We start from the raw sequence: 16120 nt of genomic DNA, 5'->3' as shown, positions 1-16120 counted from the left end.
AGTAATCAATTTAGTTCCTTTATTATATCGATAGTGTTTCAACTTGGGTTTTAATGGAAACCAACACTAAACCTCAAAATAATGAGAAAACTGGTCTATCAACCTTTGCTTGTTTGCTTCAGCTGTTGATTGTGGTTCATCATCACAAGCCCTTCCTTGGCTAGATTACGAAGATTTTTCAAAGGTTTACTAAATTAACAAAGAAGAAATTACCTGATGTGATTTAAGATATACCTAGACTAAATGATAATTGTAACGAAAAAATATCCATATAACATGAAACTTACATTGAAAAAATAGCACAGTTTGCTCCTGGTAACAGCTCTTGTATAGGCTAATCCTAGGCTATGCTATGGTTTAAGACGAATACCAAGTTCCAAGTTCAATTATTAGGAATATATCTGTTTAGTCCTTGCAAGAACAAGCCGACTATAGCCAACTAAAAGTAAAAGTAAAAATAACATATAGGCCTACTTGGCTATGTAACTCCAAGTTTGCCAATATGTTATTTTTACTTTACAAATTTCCATCCCTACTCATAAATAATACCTTATTCACAGTGTTGGGAAGTAGCGCGCTACAAGTAGCGACGCTACAGTAGCGCGCTACTTTTTTTGTAGCGTTAGCTGTAGCTACGCTACTTTTAAGATTTTGTAGCTTTAGCTGTAGCTAGCTACATTTTTAAAGTAGTTGTAGCAGAATTTTAGCTACTTTTCTCGCTACATTAACATTGTTTGAGATAGTGATTTTTATCATAACCTCAACCTTACGTGAAACCTTTCAAACTGAGATTTTCAAAAAAATTAGGCCCACTTTCTTGGCTTCATACAGCTGGTTGCAGCCGTTTCATTCCCTATACAATGTTGTGTGGACATGGAGGCCATTAAATGAGTGTTATCCACATTTTTGGCTCTCATTTCCTTAATTTACTACTCTATGATTACTGTCAGATTAAATAAAATCGCTAGATGCAGTAGGGATGTTGCGATACCACTGTCTTTCCGATATTTGGTATCGATACCGTATCGCAAAAAAGTATCGATACCGGCTCAGTATCGGAACCAAAGTATCGATACCATCAGTATCGTATCCATTCGATACCAGTGACGTCATATTCCGATTGTCTGATCTTTGATTAGTTCACTCGCTCCAGTACAGTACAGCCAATATAAAATGTTTATTCGAGCTGCTAAGACCTACCTACTTAATTATGTAAAAAATTGATAAAATTAAAATTAACCAAACACAGCCAACCTTAAATTAAATTAAATTTAGATTAAATTTTTCATTTTGAGGTCCCTAGAGGCCAAAAACACCATCCGTTCAAATTCATATATATATATATATATTTAGATATATATTTATATATATATATATGTGTCCGTTAGCGCGATAACTCGAGCAAAAATGATCCGATTTTGATGAAATTTGGTACAAACGTGTAAACCTACGTTTATTCGAACGAGTTCGCGATCCAGCATAATCGGACCATGGGAACGGGGGTTTATGGGGGGTTTTATGGGGTAAAAATGGGTTTTTCCCATTTTTGAACCTAAAAACAAAAAATTTTGCGATTTCTTTCCAAACCATTTTGTAGAGCTTAAAAAAAGAAATAATTTAGTATATTGAAGTGATGTTGTATGCCTAATGGTCACGGAGAAAATTCAAAAATAGTGTAATTAAAAATTCCCATGTTATTCTTATGGAGAAAATGAAAATTGTTGTAGTTTACTTGTTTATGGGTATATATTGATAAAATTTGGCAAATTTATTTATTTCATCCTACTATTGACGTATGGTCAAAAAACACTTTTTACCTTCCCCGTAGCAGCAAACCTAAGCACTCGTTAAATCTAATGTTATTTAAATAGGGAATAATATGTCTTAATTATAGAAATATTTTAGTAAAAATGTAATCAGACGAGTTGAAATTCGCTTAGTCTGCAGTTTTGCTGCGGCGGGGGTATTTTGGGTCCCTAGAGGCCAAAAACACCATCCGTTCAAATTCATATATATATATATATATTTAGATATATATTTATATATATATATATATGTGTCCGTTAGCGCGATAACTCGAGCAAAAATGATCCGATTTTGATGAAATTTGGTACAAACGTGTAAACCTACGTTTATTCGAACGAGTTCGCGATCCAGCATAATCGGACCATGGGAACGGGGGTTTATGGGGGGTTTTATGGGGTAAAAATGGGTTTTTCCCATTTTTGAACCTAAAAACAAAAAATTTTGCGATTTCTTTCTAAACCATTTTGTAGAGCTTAAAAAAAGAAATAATTTAGTATATTGAAGTGATGTTGTATGCCTAATGGTCACGGAGAAAATTCAAAAATAGTGTAATTAAAAATTCCCATGTTATTCTTATGGAGAAAATGAAAATTGTTGTAGTTTACTTGTTTATGGGTATATATTGATAAAATTTGGCAAATTTATTTATTTCATCCTACTATTGACGTATGGTCAAAAAACACTTTTTACCTTCCCCGTAGCAGCAAACCTAAGCACTCGTTAAATCTAATGTTATTTAAATAGGGAATAATATGTCTTAATTATAGAAATATTTTAGTAAAAATGTAATCAGACGAGTTGAAATTCGCTTAGTCTGCAGTTTTGCTGCGGCGGGGGTATTTTGGGTCCCTAGAGGCCAAAAACACCATCCGTTCAAATTCATATATATATATATATATTTAGATATATATTTATATATATATATATATGTGTCCGTTAGCGCGATAACTCGAGCAAAAATGATCCGATTTTGATGAAATTTGGTACAAACGTGTAAACCTACGTTTATTCGAACGAGTTCGCGATCCAGCATAATCGGACCATGGGAACGGGGGTTTATGGGGGGTTTTATGGGGTAAAAATGGGTTTTTCCCATTTTTGAACCTAAAAACAAAAAATTTTGCGATTTCTTTCTAAACCATTTTGTAGAGCTTAAAAAAAGAAATAATTTAGTATATTGAAGTGATGTTGTATGCCTAATGGTCACGGAGAAAATTCAAAAATAGTGTAATTAAAAATTCCCATGTTATTCTTATGGAGAAAATGAAAATTGTTGTAGTTTACTTGTTTATGGGTATATATTGATAAAATTTGGCAAATTTATTTATTTCATCCTACTATTGACGTATGGTCAAAAAACACTTTTTACCTTCCCCGTAGCAGCAAACCTAAGCACTCGTTAAATCTAATGTTATTTAAATAGGGAATAATATGTCTTAATTATAGAAATATTTTAGTAAAAATGTAATCAGACGAGTTGAAATTCGCTTAGTCTGCAGTTTTGCTGCGGCGGGGGTATTTTGGGTCCCTAGAGGCCAAAAACACCATCCGTTCAAATTCATATATATATATATATATTTAGATATATATTTATATATATATATATATGTGTCCGTTAGCGCGATAACTCGAGCAAAAATGATCCGATTTTGATGAAATTTGGTACAAACGTGTAAACCTACGTTTATTCGAACGAGTTCGCGATCCAGCATAATCGGACCATGGGAACGGGGGTTTATGGGGGGTTTTATGGGGTAAAAATGGGTTTTTCCCATTTTTGAACCTAAAAACAAAAAATTTTGCGATTTCTTTCTAAACCATTTTGTAGAGCTTAAAAAAAGAAATAATTTAGTATATTGAAGTGATGTTGTATGCCTAATGGTCACGGAGAAAATTCAAAAATAGTGTAATTAAAAATTCCCATGTTATTCTTATGGAGAAAATGAAAATTGTTGTAGTTTACTTGTTTATGGGTATATATTGATAAAATTTGGCAAATTTATTTATTTCATCCTACTATTGACGTATGGTCAAAAAACACTTTTTACCTTCCCCGTAGCAGCAAACCTAAGCACTCGTTAAATCTAATGTTATTTAAATAGGGAATAATATGTCTTAATTATGGAAATATTTTAGTAAAAATGTAATCAGACGAGTTGAAATTCGCTTAGTCTGCAGTTTTGCTGCGGCGGGGGTATTTTGGGTCACTGTTGCTCCAGCCTTGTAAAACAACCGCTCAGAAGGCACGAGCGTAGCCATTTTACTCAGATTTGTCAGAAATGACCTTCCGATACTTACGATACGATACTGGCCTCTTGGTATCGATACCACGTAAATATCGGAACAACCGATACCGATACGATACCAGCAGTATCGCAATAAAAGTATCGATACCTACTGGTATCGATAGTATCGCAACATCCCTAGATGCAGACGACTTTTAAACGTTACCGGTGGGAGGTGACGGTGACAAGAGAAGCTATTGAATGCTTGCAAGTGATTGACAGGGAAATTAGTAATCAATTTAGTTCCTTTATTATATCGATAGTGTTTCAACTTGGGTTTTAATGGAAACCAACACTAAACCTCAAAATAATGAGAAAACTGGTCTATCAACCTTTGCTTGTTTGCTTCAGCTGTTGATTGTGGTTCATCATCACAAGCCCTTCCTTGGCTAGATTACGAAGATTTTTCAAAGGTTTACTAAATTAACAAAGAAGAAATTACCTGATGTGATTTAAGATATACCTAGACTAAATGATAATTGTAACGAAAAAATATCCATATAACATGAAACTTACATTGAAAAAATAGCACAGTTTGCTCCTGGTAACAGCTCTTGTATAGGCTAATCCTAGGCTATGCTATGGTTTAAGACGAATACCAAGTTCCAAGTTCAATTATTAGGAATATATCTGTTTAGTCCTTGCAAGAACAAGCCGACTATAGCCAACTAAAAGTAAAAGTAAAAATAACATATAGGCCTACTTGGCTATGTAACTCCAAGTTTGCCAATATGTTATTTTTACTTTACAAATTTCCACATGTTTAAATTAAAAGCCGATTTCAGGATAAGTTGCTGAATACTGTTTTCTGTACCAACTAGGTTTAAGCACAATTTGCAATTTGCCCTATGCATAATGACAATAAAGGACGATTTCTTGACATTGAAAAGTGTTATTATTGAACAAGTAACTTATCACTTTGGTTAAAAGTTATAACAATGTCGTTTTTAACATTAAAAGTTAAGAAAGGCAATAAACTCCAATTTCAGTAGGCTAACTTAGGCTCTGTAACACCAACAAGTATTTTTAAATAATCGTATTACAGTTTTATTGGTCTTAATTGTTTATACAAGACATCTATAAATGAATCTATACTAAAGAAATAAAATGAGCTTTTAAAATATAGTTTGGTTGTAGGTCTATGTCCTTTAAACTTAATGAAATTTACATACAAGATGCTTAAAAATAATGCAATATTTAAAAATAAGTACTAAATATGATGGGAAACCCAACTATTTGGTTCTGTTGTTTTAATGTTAGGTATATAATGCCAACAAATTAAATACAATCTAGGAATAATTTGTTTTCCATGTAATGTTAGACACAATCATTGACTATATATACCTGTAGGTATATAGGCCTATACAATGATACACTTCTGAATTTTACATTTACCTAATGTGCGTGGAATAAAAAGTAACGTCTTTGGAAAAGTAGCTAAAATTGTAGCTGTAGCTACATTTCATTGTAGCTGTAGTTGTAGCTAGCTACTTTTTCGGAACTGTAGCTGTAGCTGTAGCTAAGCTACTTTTTTGGAAATGTAGCAGTAGTTGTAGCTAGCTACATTTTAAAAGTAGCTTCCCCAACACTGCTTATTCAGTCCAAGCAATTCCTTTTCTAGTATGCTGATTATGTGTACATATTTTGAGTTTTACCAAGCAATCATTAGGTCTAAAGAAACATTACAAATTACATTGCATTGGAGTTGGTTGGACTGAATAAATCTACATTACATACTTGGATTACTTTACGATTCAGCAATTCTAGAGGCTACAAACACAAATAAAACATATATAACACTTATAAAATACTAACAATCAACTTACTACTCTCATTCCAACATAGTTCACGTTCTCATATTTGTCTCCAGGCTTTTCAAAAGGAAAGTTTCCATCATATCCAGTTAGAAAGCCAGCTAGTGCAATCAGCATCTAGAATAAGATCAGTCTGTTAATTACAAAGGCATCATACCATTCGCACTTCATCTCTCAATATTATACTTGGCTCAAAAAATGTTGAACAAAAGTGGATTGGTTTTTTTTAGAGAATTTCCCATATAGGGAATATTAGAGAATTTCCCATATAAGGAATAAGCTATTACCGTATTACTCATGGTAAGACCTGGACCCGGGACCGATTTACTTTTTCGTTTTGAGGTCCCTAGAGACCAAAAACACCATACTTTCAAATTCATATATATATATAATAAATATGTGTCCGTTAGCTCCATCTCAAGCAAAAATGATCTGATTTTGATAAAGTTTGGTACAAACGTGTAATCCTAAATTTATTCAAACGAGTTCGCGAACCAGCATGATCGGACTATGGGAATGGGGTTTATGGGGGGTTTTGTAGGGTAAAAATTGGTTTTTCCCATTTTTGACCAATAAAACATACAATTTAGCAATTTCTTTACAAACCAATTTGTAGAGCTAAAAAAAATTTAGTATATTGAAGCGCTGTTATGCACCTAATGGTTACGGGGAAAATTCCAAAAAATTGTAAATTTAAAATTCCCATGTTATCCTTATGGAGAATAAGTAAACAGTTGTAGTTTTCTTGTTTATGGAAATATTTTGATTAAATTTGGAAAAAGCATTTATTTTTTACTAAACTATTAACATTTTTTTTTTAAAAATCACTTTTACCCTCCCTGTTTCAGTAAACCTAAGTACTCGTTAAACTAATTCTATTAAAATAGGGAATAAATGGGGAGCCTACCAGTAGACCGACAAGATACTTGGTCGTCTGGCCACTAGACCGTCTTTTTTAATTAAATAGATAAATACTGAAAACCAGTACGTCGACAAGTTATTTCATCGTCATTCCAGTTGACCGGCCTGTAAAACTAAATTATTATATACGAGAAACCAACTTGTCGTCAATCGACCCGACCGACTTACCACTTGCTCGTCTTTTAGGTGGGGATAGGGGGCAGAGTGGGAGGAGCTAACCGGGGATTACCCAGGAGTTTGAGGCGCTTCTCATGGTTGAACCACCTCGCTCGAGGCTAGAAGCCAGTATTGCCAACTGAAAGTACTATGGCTCCGTCGAACACTACACACGCGGCGTGTTTATTGTACTGTCTGGCGTTTAGTTGACGTTGGCGCGCAATTCTAATAGATAGTTTCGTCGTTTCTATAGCAACCGTGCCGTGACCTTGTCCTTGGTCTCGCGCATTCCTCTGCCTTTGTATTATTTAATCTGCATCGAAAGATAAGACTCGCTTATATGCATTGACTATTGAGTCAAATAACAATTTCATTAGGGGTTTTTGATCGTTTGTTTGGATAAAACTACGTACCGTATATTGTTGAATCAAATTTGTAGTGTGGTAATATGGTACCTGTGTATAATTATGGGTATCATGGAGGTCAATTTACCTCGTGTATATCAACAAAGTTTAATATCTTAAATTAATCTGAACGATTCATAGTAGCCAACAGGCACAAAGTAGTGTATTATGCAAGATGTAAATTTCAAACATGTGTAAGAGTAAAGTAAGAAATATTCGCAAGTTTACTGCAACAGTAGTTCGTTAGGATTGTCTATTTAAGAAAGTTATTATTACGTGTATGAGCCGTTCATCAAGCGTCATGATAAAGAAAATCTTTTATAGAAGTGAAAGTGTATATAAAATATCTATAAATAAAATTAGAGTTTTCTCTGTGCATTGTTCAGGATTATGTATTTTTCGGTTATGTTTGAGTTTATACTTTAAAAAACTTTTAATGTGTTATCTCACTTTCTGTCTGTCTGTTTGTCATGGCCCAGAAGGCATTTTACGTAGTCTTTGCATGTAAAAATGAACAAGAGTTCTTCTCCTGAAATACGAATACGAAATACGATAGGGATTTAAATAGTTTTTTTGTGTTCACTGAATTGGCAAGAGTGTATGCCATTAAAACATGCATCGCTACTTTTGAAATAACCTGACTGATGACGTTCAAAACCCAATTTTGTGGATTTTTGTCAAGTTTTCTCCCCATGTCTACCACATACGTCTTTATCAAATACTAATCATCTGTTTGGAGAATACGACATCTAGGAAATAACGAACATCTGTTTGGATGGATTATTTTTCTCTAGCTGTCACTGATATGTGTGATATGTAGATATCCAATGTGATATGTGGATATCACATTGGTGGATATCCACCAAGATCCATTGGTGGATCTTGCCTCAGATGCCTCTCTCTTTCCTCGATGGTGTATCTTGCCTCAGTTTACCTCCTCTTTCCTCATTGTTGTATCTTAGCCTCTCTCTTTCCTCGTTGGTGTATCTTGCCTCGGATAGTTCCAGACACCGGGCGCTTGGAGCGCTGAAATAGTTTCTTTCCGGTCAGAACAGCTAAAACTATAACGAAGTTAGTTTGTTTTTAGTGAATTTACCATATAGGGAATATGCTATTACCGTAGTACTCATGGTAAGACCTAGACCCGGGACGGATTTAATTTTTTGTTTTGAGGTCCCTAGAGGCCAAAAACACCATCCGTTCAAATGCATATGTATATATATGTGTGTGTCCGTTAGCGCGATAACTCGAGCAAAAATGATCCGATTTTGATGAAATTTTGTACAATCGTGTAAACCTACGTTTATTCGTACGAGTTCGCGATCCAGCATAATCTGACCATGGGAACGGGGGTTTATGGGGGGCTTTATGGGGTAAAAATGGGGTTTTCCATTTTTTGACCCTAAAAACAAAAAAATTTGCAATTTCTTTTTAAACCGTTTTGAAGAGCTTAAAAAATTAATAATTTAGTATATTGAAGCGCTGTTGTATGCCTAACGGTTACGGAGAAAATTTAAAAATAGTATAATTTAAAATTCTCATGTTATTCTTATGGAGAAAATTAAAACTGTTGTAGTTTACTTGTCTATGGGTATATATTGATAAAATTTGGCAAATTAATTATTTCATCCTATACTATTGACATATATGGTCCAAACACACTTTTTACCTTCCCCATAGCAGCACTCGTTAAATCTAATGATATTTAAATTTGGAATAAATATGTCTTATTTATAGAAATATTTTAGTAAAAATGTAATCAGACAAGTTGAAATTCGCTTAGTGTGCAGGTTTGTTTGCTGCGGCGGGGGTATTAAACATATGTGCTGATAAAGAATCGATATAGGGTACACATTGTGTTATATACGTTATATGCTATGTTATGTTAGGTCGCTCCCCGGTTGAGTGAATTTGATACTTTCCAAATTTCTTCATTAGGAGTAAAACAAGTAGACTTCTTACCCCATTGTAAATCTTGAAGCTCGTTTTCGTGTCTAGTTCATGTACGGTGACACTGGGCGCTAGTGTCAACAAAATTGTGTTTCTATTATATCTTGATTTGTGCTTTCCTGTTTAGTTATATAAATAGGAGACGAGTTATTGTTTATGATTAGATCGTATTATTTGGTTAAATGATGTTTTAAATAACTGAAATAACAAGAAACCAATTGTAAACAAAACACGGCCTCTGCAGTACCGTACACAACTATAGCCGAATACAGGATTAGGAAAAAGTCTGGAATCCCCCAGTTAATCTTTTAACGCGTTGCAGTAGAAAAACCAAACTCGGCATAAATTTACAACATAAGAAATGGAACTTTTTCATCTAAGTTACAACTTTGCCCCAGTTTTTACAATGCAGCCCCGAATTTTCAAAAGTAAACACCTATCATGTGAACCCTAATTTTAAAGGGTTTATCAAGACAAATCGAATGGCGCAAACCAGAGGTCAATATCGCACCCGTAATCAAAATGGCAGCCCAAGATAAAGCCTGGACACCCCCTTAACTTTATAACGCGTGGTAGTGGGAAAATCAAACTCGGCACATGTTTAAAACATAAAAATGGGATTTTTCATTCAAGTTAGAACTTGTACCCGGCCCACAAAATGGGGTATTTTGGGGGCAGCACCAAATTTTCAAATGTAAACACCTATCATGTGACCCCTCATTTCAAAGGGTTTCTCAAAACAAATTAAATGGCGCAAACTAGAGGTCAATATCGCACCCCTAATCAAAATGGCAGTCATTTTGAAATATCCCTTATTAACTTTTTAACAGGTTATAGCAGGAAAACTAAACTCAGCATACCTGATATGTTTGGACATACTCTCATAATACGGACTATTGCGTAGTATGAGAATTTGACCGAAGTTGGTAAACTTCGCTTTGATAGTGTAAGTGAGCTACAACCAATCTTATATAGTGCTTAGGTATCTCATCAACATGATAATAGAGTTCTTTTTAGCGTGTAATGAGGTAACTAACCTAAGGGGCTTAAAAACTCGAATGCATACAACAGAGCGTTCTACGTCCCTTGGTAAATAACCGAATCAAAACTGATAAATGCCGTTTCCTGTCAGTAACGAAATCAACCCAACATAACCATTTATTGAAACCTGTTGTAAAGAAGAGATAAGAGGTGATATTATTTGAAGATGCGTTTGTTAAATATATATAGAATAGTTGGTAGGTATGTAAAAATGAAGATTAAAGGTTAAATAAATAAATATTCGTTCGTTTAATTAATATAACTGAAAAAGTTGTACATTTTGAACAATCAGCTGTAATAACCTACAATCATGCGTCCACTCATAACGGTGTTTCTTTCGGCTCTCTTTTTAACGTCTTCGCGTCAAGTAAATATAATGATTGTGGAGGGTTTCACAAATGTAGCTAAGGTCACGGGAGATTTTACGATGTCATCGTGATCTTCATGGATGTTCACGGATGCTGCTGAATTTGTTTCGCTATATTTTGTGTTTTAGACTTCGCTTTATCTGCAAACTTCCACTAATGAGTGAGTCTGCCTCCGTGCCGTGACCGGTTAATAGTTGGCCTACTTTAAATTTTAAATGTTTTGCGTGCGTTGTGTTTGTGTATTTATTGAAATGTTTTTTAGACGACTATATCATGTATTTTTTTCTTGAAATGTATTGAATGTGTTTATGTTTCATTACATAAAAACTGTACCTATTTCGGAAAAATAAATTTACAACAAAACGCATTAAGGAATATTTGCAAAAGTCAAATAAGAAAACCAATAATCCTACACCTTGAAAGGTGAGTTGCCTAAAGTAAACATGTCAATTTCAAAAAACTGGCTATAGTGCAGCGTCGCAATTAAGTTAAAATTTGTATTTTGGTTTAATCAGACTAAAAATGTTTTAAAAGGGCAATACAACAAAAGGGCATATTGCCATACAACAAAAGCATTTTTTGTATTATCTAGGTTTATTCAGAAAACCCGCTCTTTGGTGTTTTAAAAAACATTGATGCAATTAAAAAAGTAGCCATCTTGGATGAAATTAATAACTTCACCCTGCAGATCGATATAACTAAAATGTCAATGGTGGCAAGAAAAGCCTCTAACGTGAATATGCAACTCAGAACGTACCAGTCGAAGGTAGACAGAAGTGTTGTTATAATATCACCCGGGCATTGTTAAAGCTAATTCCCTGATTTATGGCCCTCCCCGGCACATTAGGGGTGCCAATCAGTCGATGGTTCCGAATGGGGTAGGAAGTGAAAGTAGTCTCGGTGAGAAAGCGCGAACTGCTCCGATGTTCCTAGAAGGATATGGATGAAGTAGGCCTACTACACAGGGTGAATCACGTCAGGTGCCCACTATTGATTTCAGACAAACCGTTTGTTCCACAGTCATGAAATAAAATATTTTTATTTTCCATTTTCCCACTAAACAAACTCAACTATAACTTCAAAATATTTTAAATGTTTTTATAGGGACAGAATGTACCAAACCCAGAGGTTATCCCGTCCAAAATATCACAATTATTGTCAAATGGGTGTAGCAAAATGTTTTATTTTTGGTTCTCATTTTGGCCCTAAATAGGTGGGTCAACATTGTCTACAATATTTTCACCAAGCGGAATTTACACACATAAATAAAAGTGGCTTTTTTTAAATACCGAGTAAAAAAGAATGATTAATCCTCGATATTATGCATACATTTCACTACGAAAAAGCATAAATAACTTATTCCTTGTATGGGATATTCACTAAAAGCAATTTGTAATTCGCTACAACCGCTGATACTTGACATATAATCCAAAAACATAAAGCAACAAACTCATCTGCAATTGCATGATTGTGACTTTTTAGCCTTTATGTAAGGATGTAGGGATGATCGAACTTACATCTGATCTTCTCTCTTGAGCAAGCATTATAAAATAACCATAAGGTGATTAACATCATAAGTGAAGAAGGCAGATGACCTTCCCTAAAAGTACTAGATAAACTCTAGTGAAAATAATCGTACCTTTCACGTATTCTGGACACATTAAAAAATATAGGCTTACTGTTATTTAGTTGTGTGTAAACGCTGATATTAAGAACCACAACAAATAGTGCACAAATGTTGATTTGTAAATTCATTTAACGATTTAAAAAAGTGTTATGCTGTAAAACACGGATTTTCAACCAACAAAACAATGCAAATATTTCCATTCAAACCAAATAAATACAACCATCTTCATAAATAAAATAAAATTATAAATTAAATAACAATAAGATAAAATAAATAAAATATCTCTATAAAAATATCACATTCATTCCCTATTTAAATAGCATTAGTTTAACGAGTACACATAGGTTTGCTGCAAGAGGCAGGGTAAAAAGTGTTTTTGTGAAATGCCCCTCCGTAGTTAGGTGTAAAATAAATGCATTTCCAAATATTATCAAAAATATTTTCCTTTTACAGGAAATTACATCAGTTTACTTATTCTCCATAAGAATAACATGGGAATTTTAAAATTACATTTTTTTTCATTTTTCTTTAACAATTATGGCTCTTAATAACGCTTTTAGTAAAAATTGTACTGCTATGACTATATACTAATGCACCTGTTGCTCGAATTAGAGCAATTATTGTAAAGTATTACAGGCGATATTTCAAAACTAATAACATCCATGCTTCCCGATGACTTAGTAGAGTCAGCTCAAAGATAATGTAATCAATCACTCCACTCCGGTTATCGAAACTCAAAACGAACTCACTCTGAAAACGAACGCTCTTGTGTGTATCATGTGTTTACTTTGAACAGCTGTGTTAGTATGCAATTTATACAAATCTTACTAATATTATAAATTTGAAAGTTTGTGAATTTGTGTGTATGTTTGTGTGTTGCTCAATCACGCATAAACTACTAGACGGATTGGTCTGAAATTTGGCATGATGATAGCTAACATTTCCTATTAACATTAAGGCATATTCTTATCTCAAAAATCATTTCGGGCTCCGCCCCAGTGGCTCTGTAGTTCCCCATGTTAACCTTATGAGTATTCATATTTAAAGGGAATTAAAGAATTTAGTCAGCTGTTTCAACTTTACAAGTTGGTTCTCTAATATGCAAGAGCATTAAAAAGTTATAAGGTTTCCCAACTGGGTGCAGCACTATTATTATTTCGTTTTTGCATATATGACAACAGCTAATTTGTACTAAGCAGCAACAAAAAGCTGTGATACACAATGAGAACTGTCAAGTCAAAATAGGATTGTTTACAGTTAGGTTTGATTTTTTTATTTAATGAATAATTTGAGATATTGTGCGAATGTTTGATAATTTATCTTTTCTATTGTTTAGGTGCAGTGGTAGAACATTATGGCAATGGTAGATGTGTTATATCATACCGTAAATTTTATCAAACTGTGTCTTCCCCCCATTGCAAACTCAAAGCTTAAGTATAGCTGCAATAAGCATTTTATACTTATATACCAACCCCGTACGAAGGACGGGTGCTCTGCTAGTTATTAATATGTTTAAGTAAACAAAATTCTTGCTTCATAAGAAATACATTGGGATTTAGATGGTCTGTGGGGCAAAGCCCGAGGACTTTTATTGCTGGAATTGGTGAAAGGGGGCGTCTACATAAAAAATACTTAATTTTGACACATCATTTGTAAAACTCCGTCGATTATTAACGGAGGAGTAGTGTTTCGTATAAATCGCCTTCACGTATTATATATAAGGATATCTATTTAATTATTATAGAGACAAATTAATTTGCTTTAATCTATAGTATGTTTTTGGTTTGTAATTAATGAATGATAAGTGATTTATTAGAATTGTATGCTCTGCTATTTATTTAATATACTTCTAAACTGGTTTACACATTTCTGATTAACGATCTATTACAGTTGTATACGTCATAGATGAGTGAACGAAGTGAACGAATCTATGTATCGTGTATAGCGGAGTCGAAGAAAAGTTGTCCGCTTGTGTGTGTGTGTGTTCGCACCAAAAACTCTAGAACCGTTGCACTTATAGTGTTCAAATTTTGCTAAAATAATTATGACACCAGTGGGAAGACACCATTAAAATTCTAGACGATTCCGCTCAGTAGTAATTATAAAATACTTAAAAAACATTTTTAAATTTGTCCCATAAGAATAACATTAGGAGCTACCTTCTTCTTCTTTTTATTTGTTTACGTTTTGCGACGAACAATTTTGTTGTCTACCTAAGACAGAGAGAACGACTTTTACTCTAAGCTCTTTCATTCATGGAGTAAACAGTTTGGCGTCTATGAATATATATAATTATAATTTCACAGCTTTCAGAATAATGTTATTTAAGCTAATTAAATTTCACAACTTTCAGATTAATAAATTGAACTTAACAATATTAGTCGGTAGTTATATACCGTTTATGTTCAGTATTAAAATTCACCTTTAAATTAAAAATATATATGTATGTATTTAGAACAAAGCAGCTTTTTACATTATTCAATTTAATGTTGGCATTGAATATTAAATATTCAAAGATGTTAGTAAAGGGGGGGGGGCAGGTCCACGACGTAGAGAGTGGTAAAGGAAGCGGAAAGGTGAGCAGTGAAAAGAAAGGAGTACGGACACCCTTTATAACAGTTAAATTAATGTATCTGTAATACTTAGTCTATGGTAATACTTAAATGCTATGGAAATATAGGGAAACAGGTCTACGATGTAGGGAGTAGTGAAGTAGTGAAGGAAGTAGTCAAGGCGAGCATTCCGGAGTGTAGAACCCCTTTGTGATAGTTAGAATAATGTACAGTATCTGCAATTCTAAAAATGCTATTGGAAGGGAGGGAAACAGGTCCACGACGTAGGAAGTGGTGAAGGGAGTAGTCAAGGTGAGGAGTCCGGAGTGTGGGAACACTTTGTGACAGTTAGATTAATGTATCTGCAATAATAAAATGCTATGAGAAGAGAGGGAAACAGGTACACGACTTAGGAAGTGGTGAAGGAAGTAGTCAAGGTGAACAGTCCAGAGTGTGGGAACTCATTGTGACAGTTAGATTAATGTACCTGCAATAATAACATTCTATGGGAAGGGAGGGAATCAGGTCCACGACGTAGGTAGTGGTGAAGGAAGTAGTCCAGGCTAGCAGTCCGGAGTGTGGGAACCCTTTGTGGCAGTTAGATTAATGTACCTGCAATACTAAAATGCTATGGGAAGGGAGGGAAACATCTCCACGACGTAGGAAGTGATAAAGGAAGTAGTCAATGTGAGAAATGCAGAGTGTGGGAACCATTTGGTGACAGTTAGATATATGTATCTGCAATGAAACAGTTGCAATACTAAAATGCTTTGCCCCGTTGAACTTTAGATGACCCCGTTTAATTTTCAAGATGACCTCGTTCGCATGGCTCAATCACGTCCTGGTTGAAGTTCGTTCGCTACGCTCACTTACCTTTGAGTTGGAGCTCGTTCGCTGCGCTCACTTGCCTTCAGGTTAGCTCGTTCACTACGCTAACTCGCCTCAGGGTTGAAGTTCGTTCGCTACGCTCACTCACCTTTTGGTTGCAAATTAGTAAAAGAAATAATAGTGCTGCACCCTGTTGGTAATCCTTGTAACTTTAATGCTATGGAACATCATAGAACAGAACCAACTTGTTTAATTGAAACAGCTGTTAAGATTCATTAATTCCATTTCTCATAAGGTTAACATGGGAAACTCCAGAGCCACTGGGGCGGACCCCAGAGGTCGGAGGGTAAAATCCTTTCTTAGTGAGC

The 16120-nt window shown here is 34.4% G+C and overlaps 1 protein-coding gene across 2 annotated transcripts in view; it reads right to left on the bottom strand.

The window, feature by feature from the left end:
- Nucleotides 1–16120, bottom strand: part of LOC128983149 (protein O-mannosyl-transferase 2) — a 196600-nt gene that overhangs the window by 129701 nt on the left and 50779 nt on the right. For both annotated transcript variants that reach the window (XM_054402324.1, XM_054402325.1), the window contains exon 4: nucleotides 5918–6022. In XM_054402324.1, coding sequence (XP_054258299.1) covers nucleotides 5918–6022 — 105 coding nt within the window. The remainder of the gene's footprint in view (nucleotides 1–5917; nucleotides 6023–16120) is intronic.

Source organism: Macrosteles quadrilineatus, unplaced genomic scaffold, assembly GCF_028750875.1.
Source record: "Macrosteles quadrilineatus isolate MER2022 unplaced genomic scaffold, UCM_ALF_1.0 Scaffold_1__1_contigs__length_201487025, whole genome shotgun sequence".
In the NCBI taxonomy this organism is placed as follows: domain Eukaryota; kingdom Metazoa; phylum Arthropoda; class Insecta; order Hemiptera; family Cicadellidae; genus Macrosteles; species Macrosteles quadrilineatus.
The sequence above is the reverse complement of the archived record's forward strand: the minus strand, read 5'-3'. Positions and strand labels throughout refer to the sequence as shown.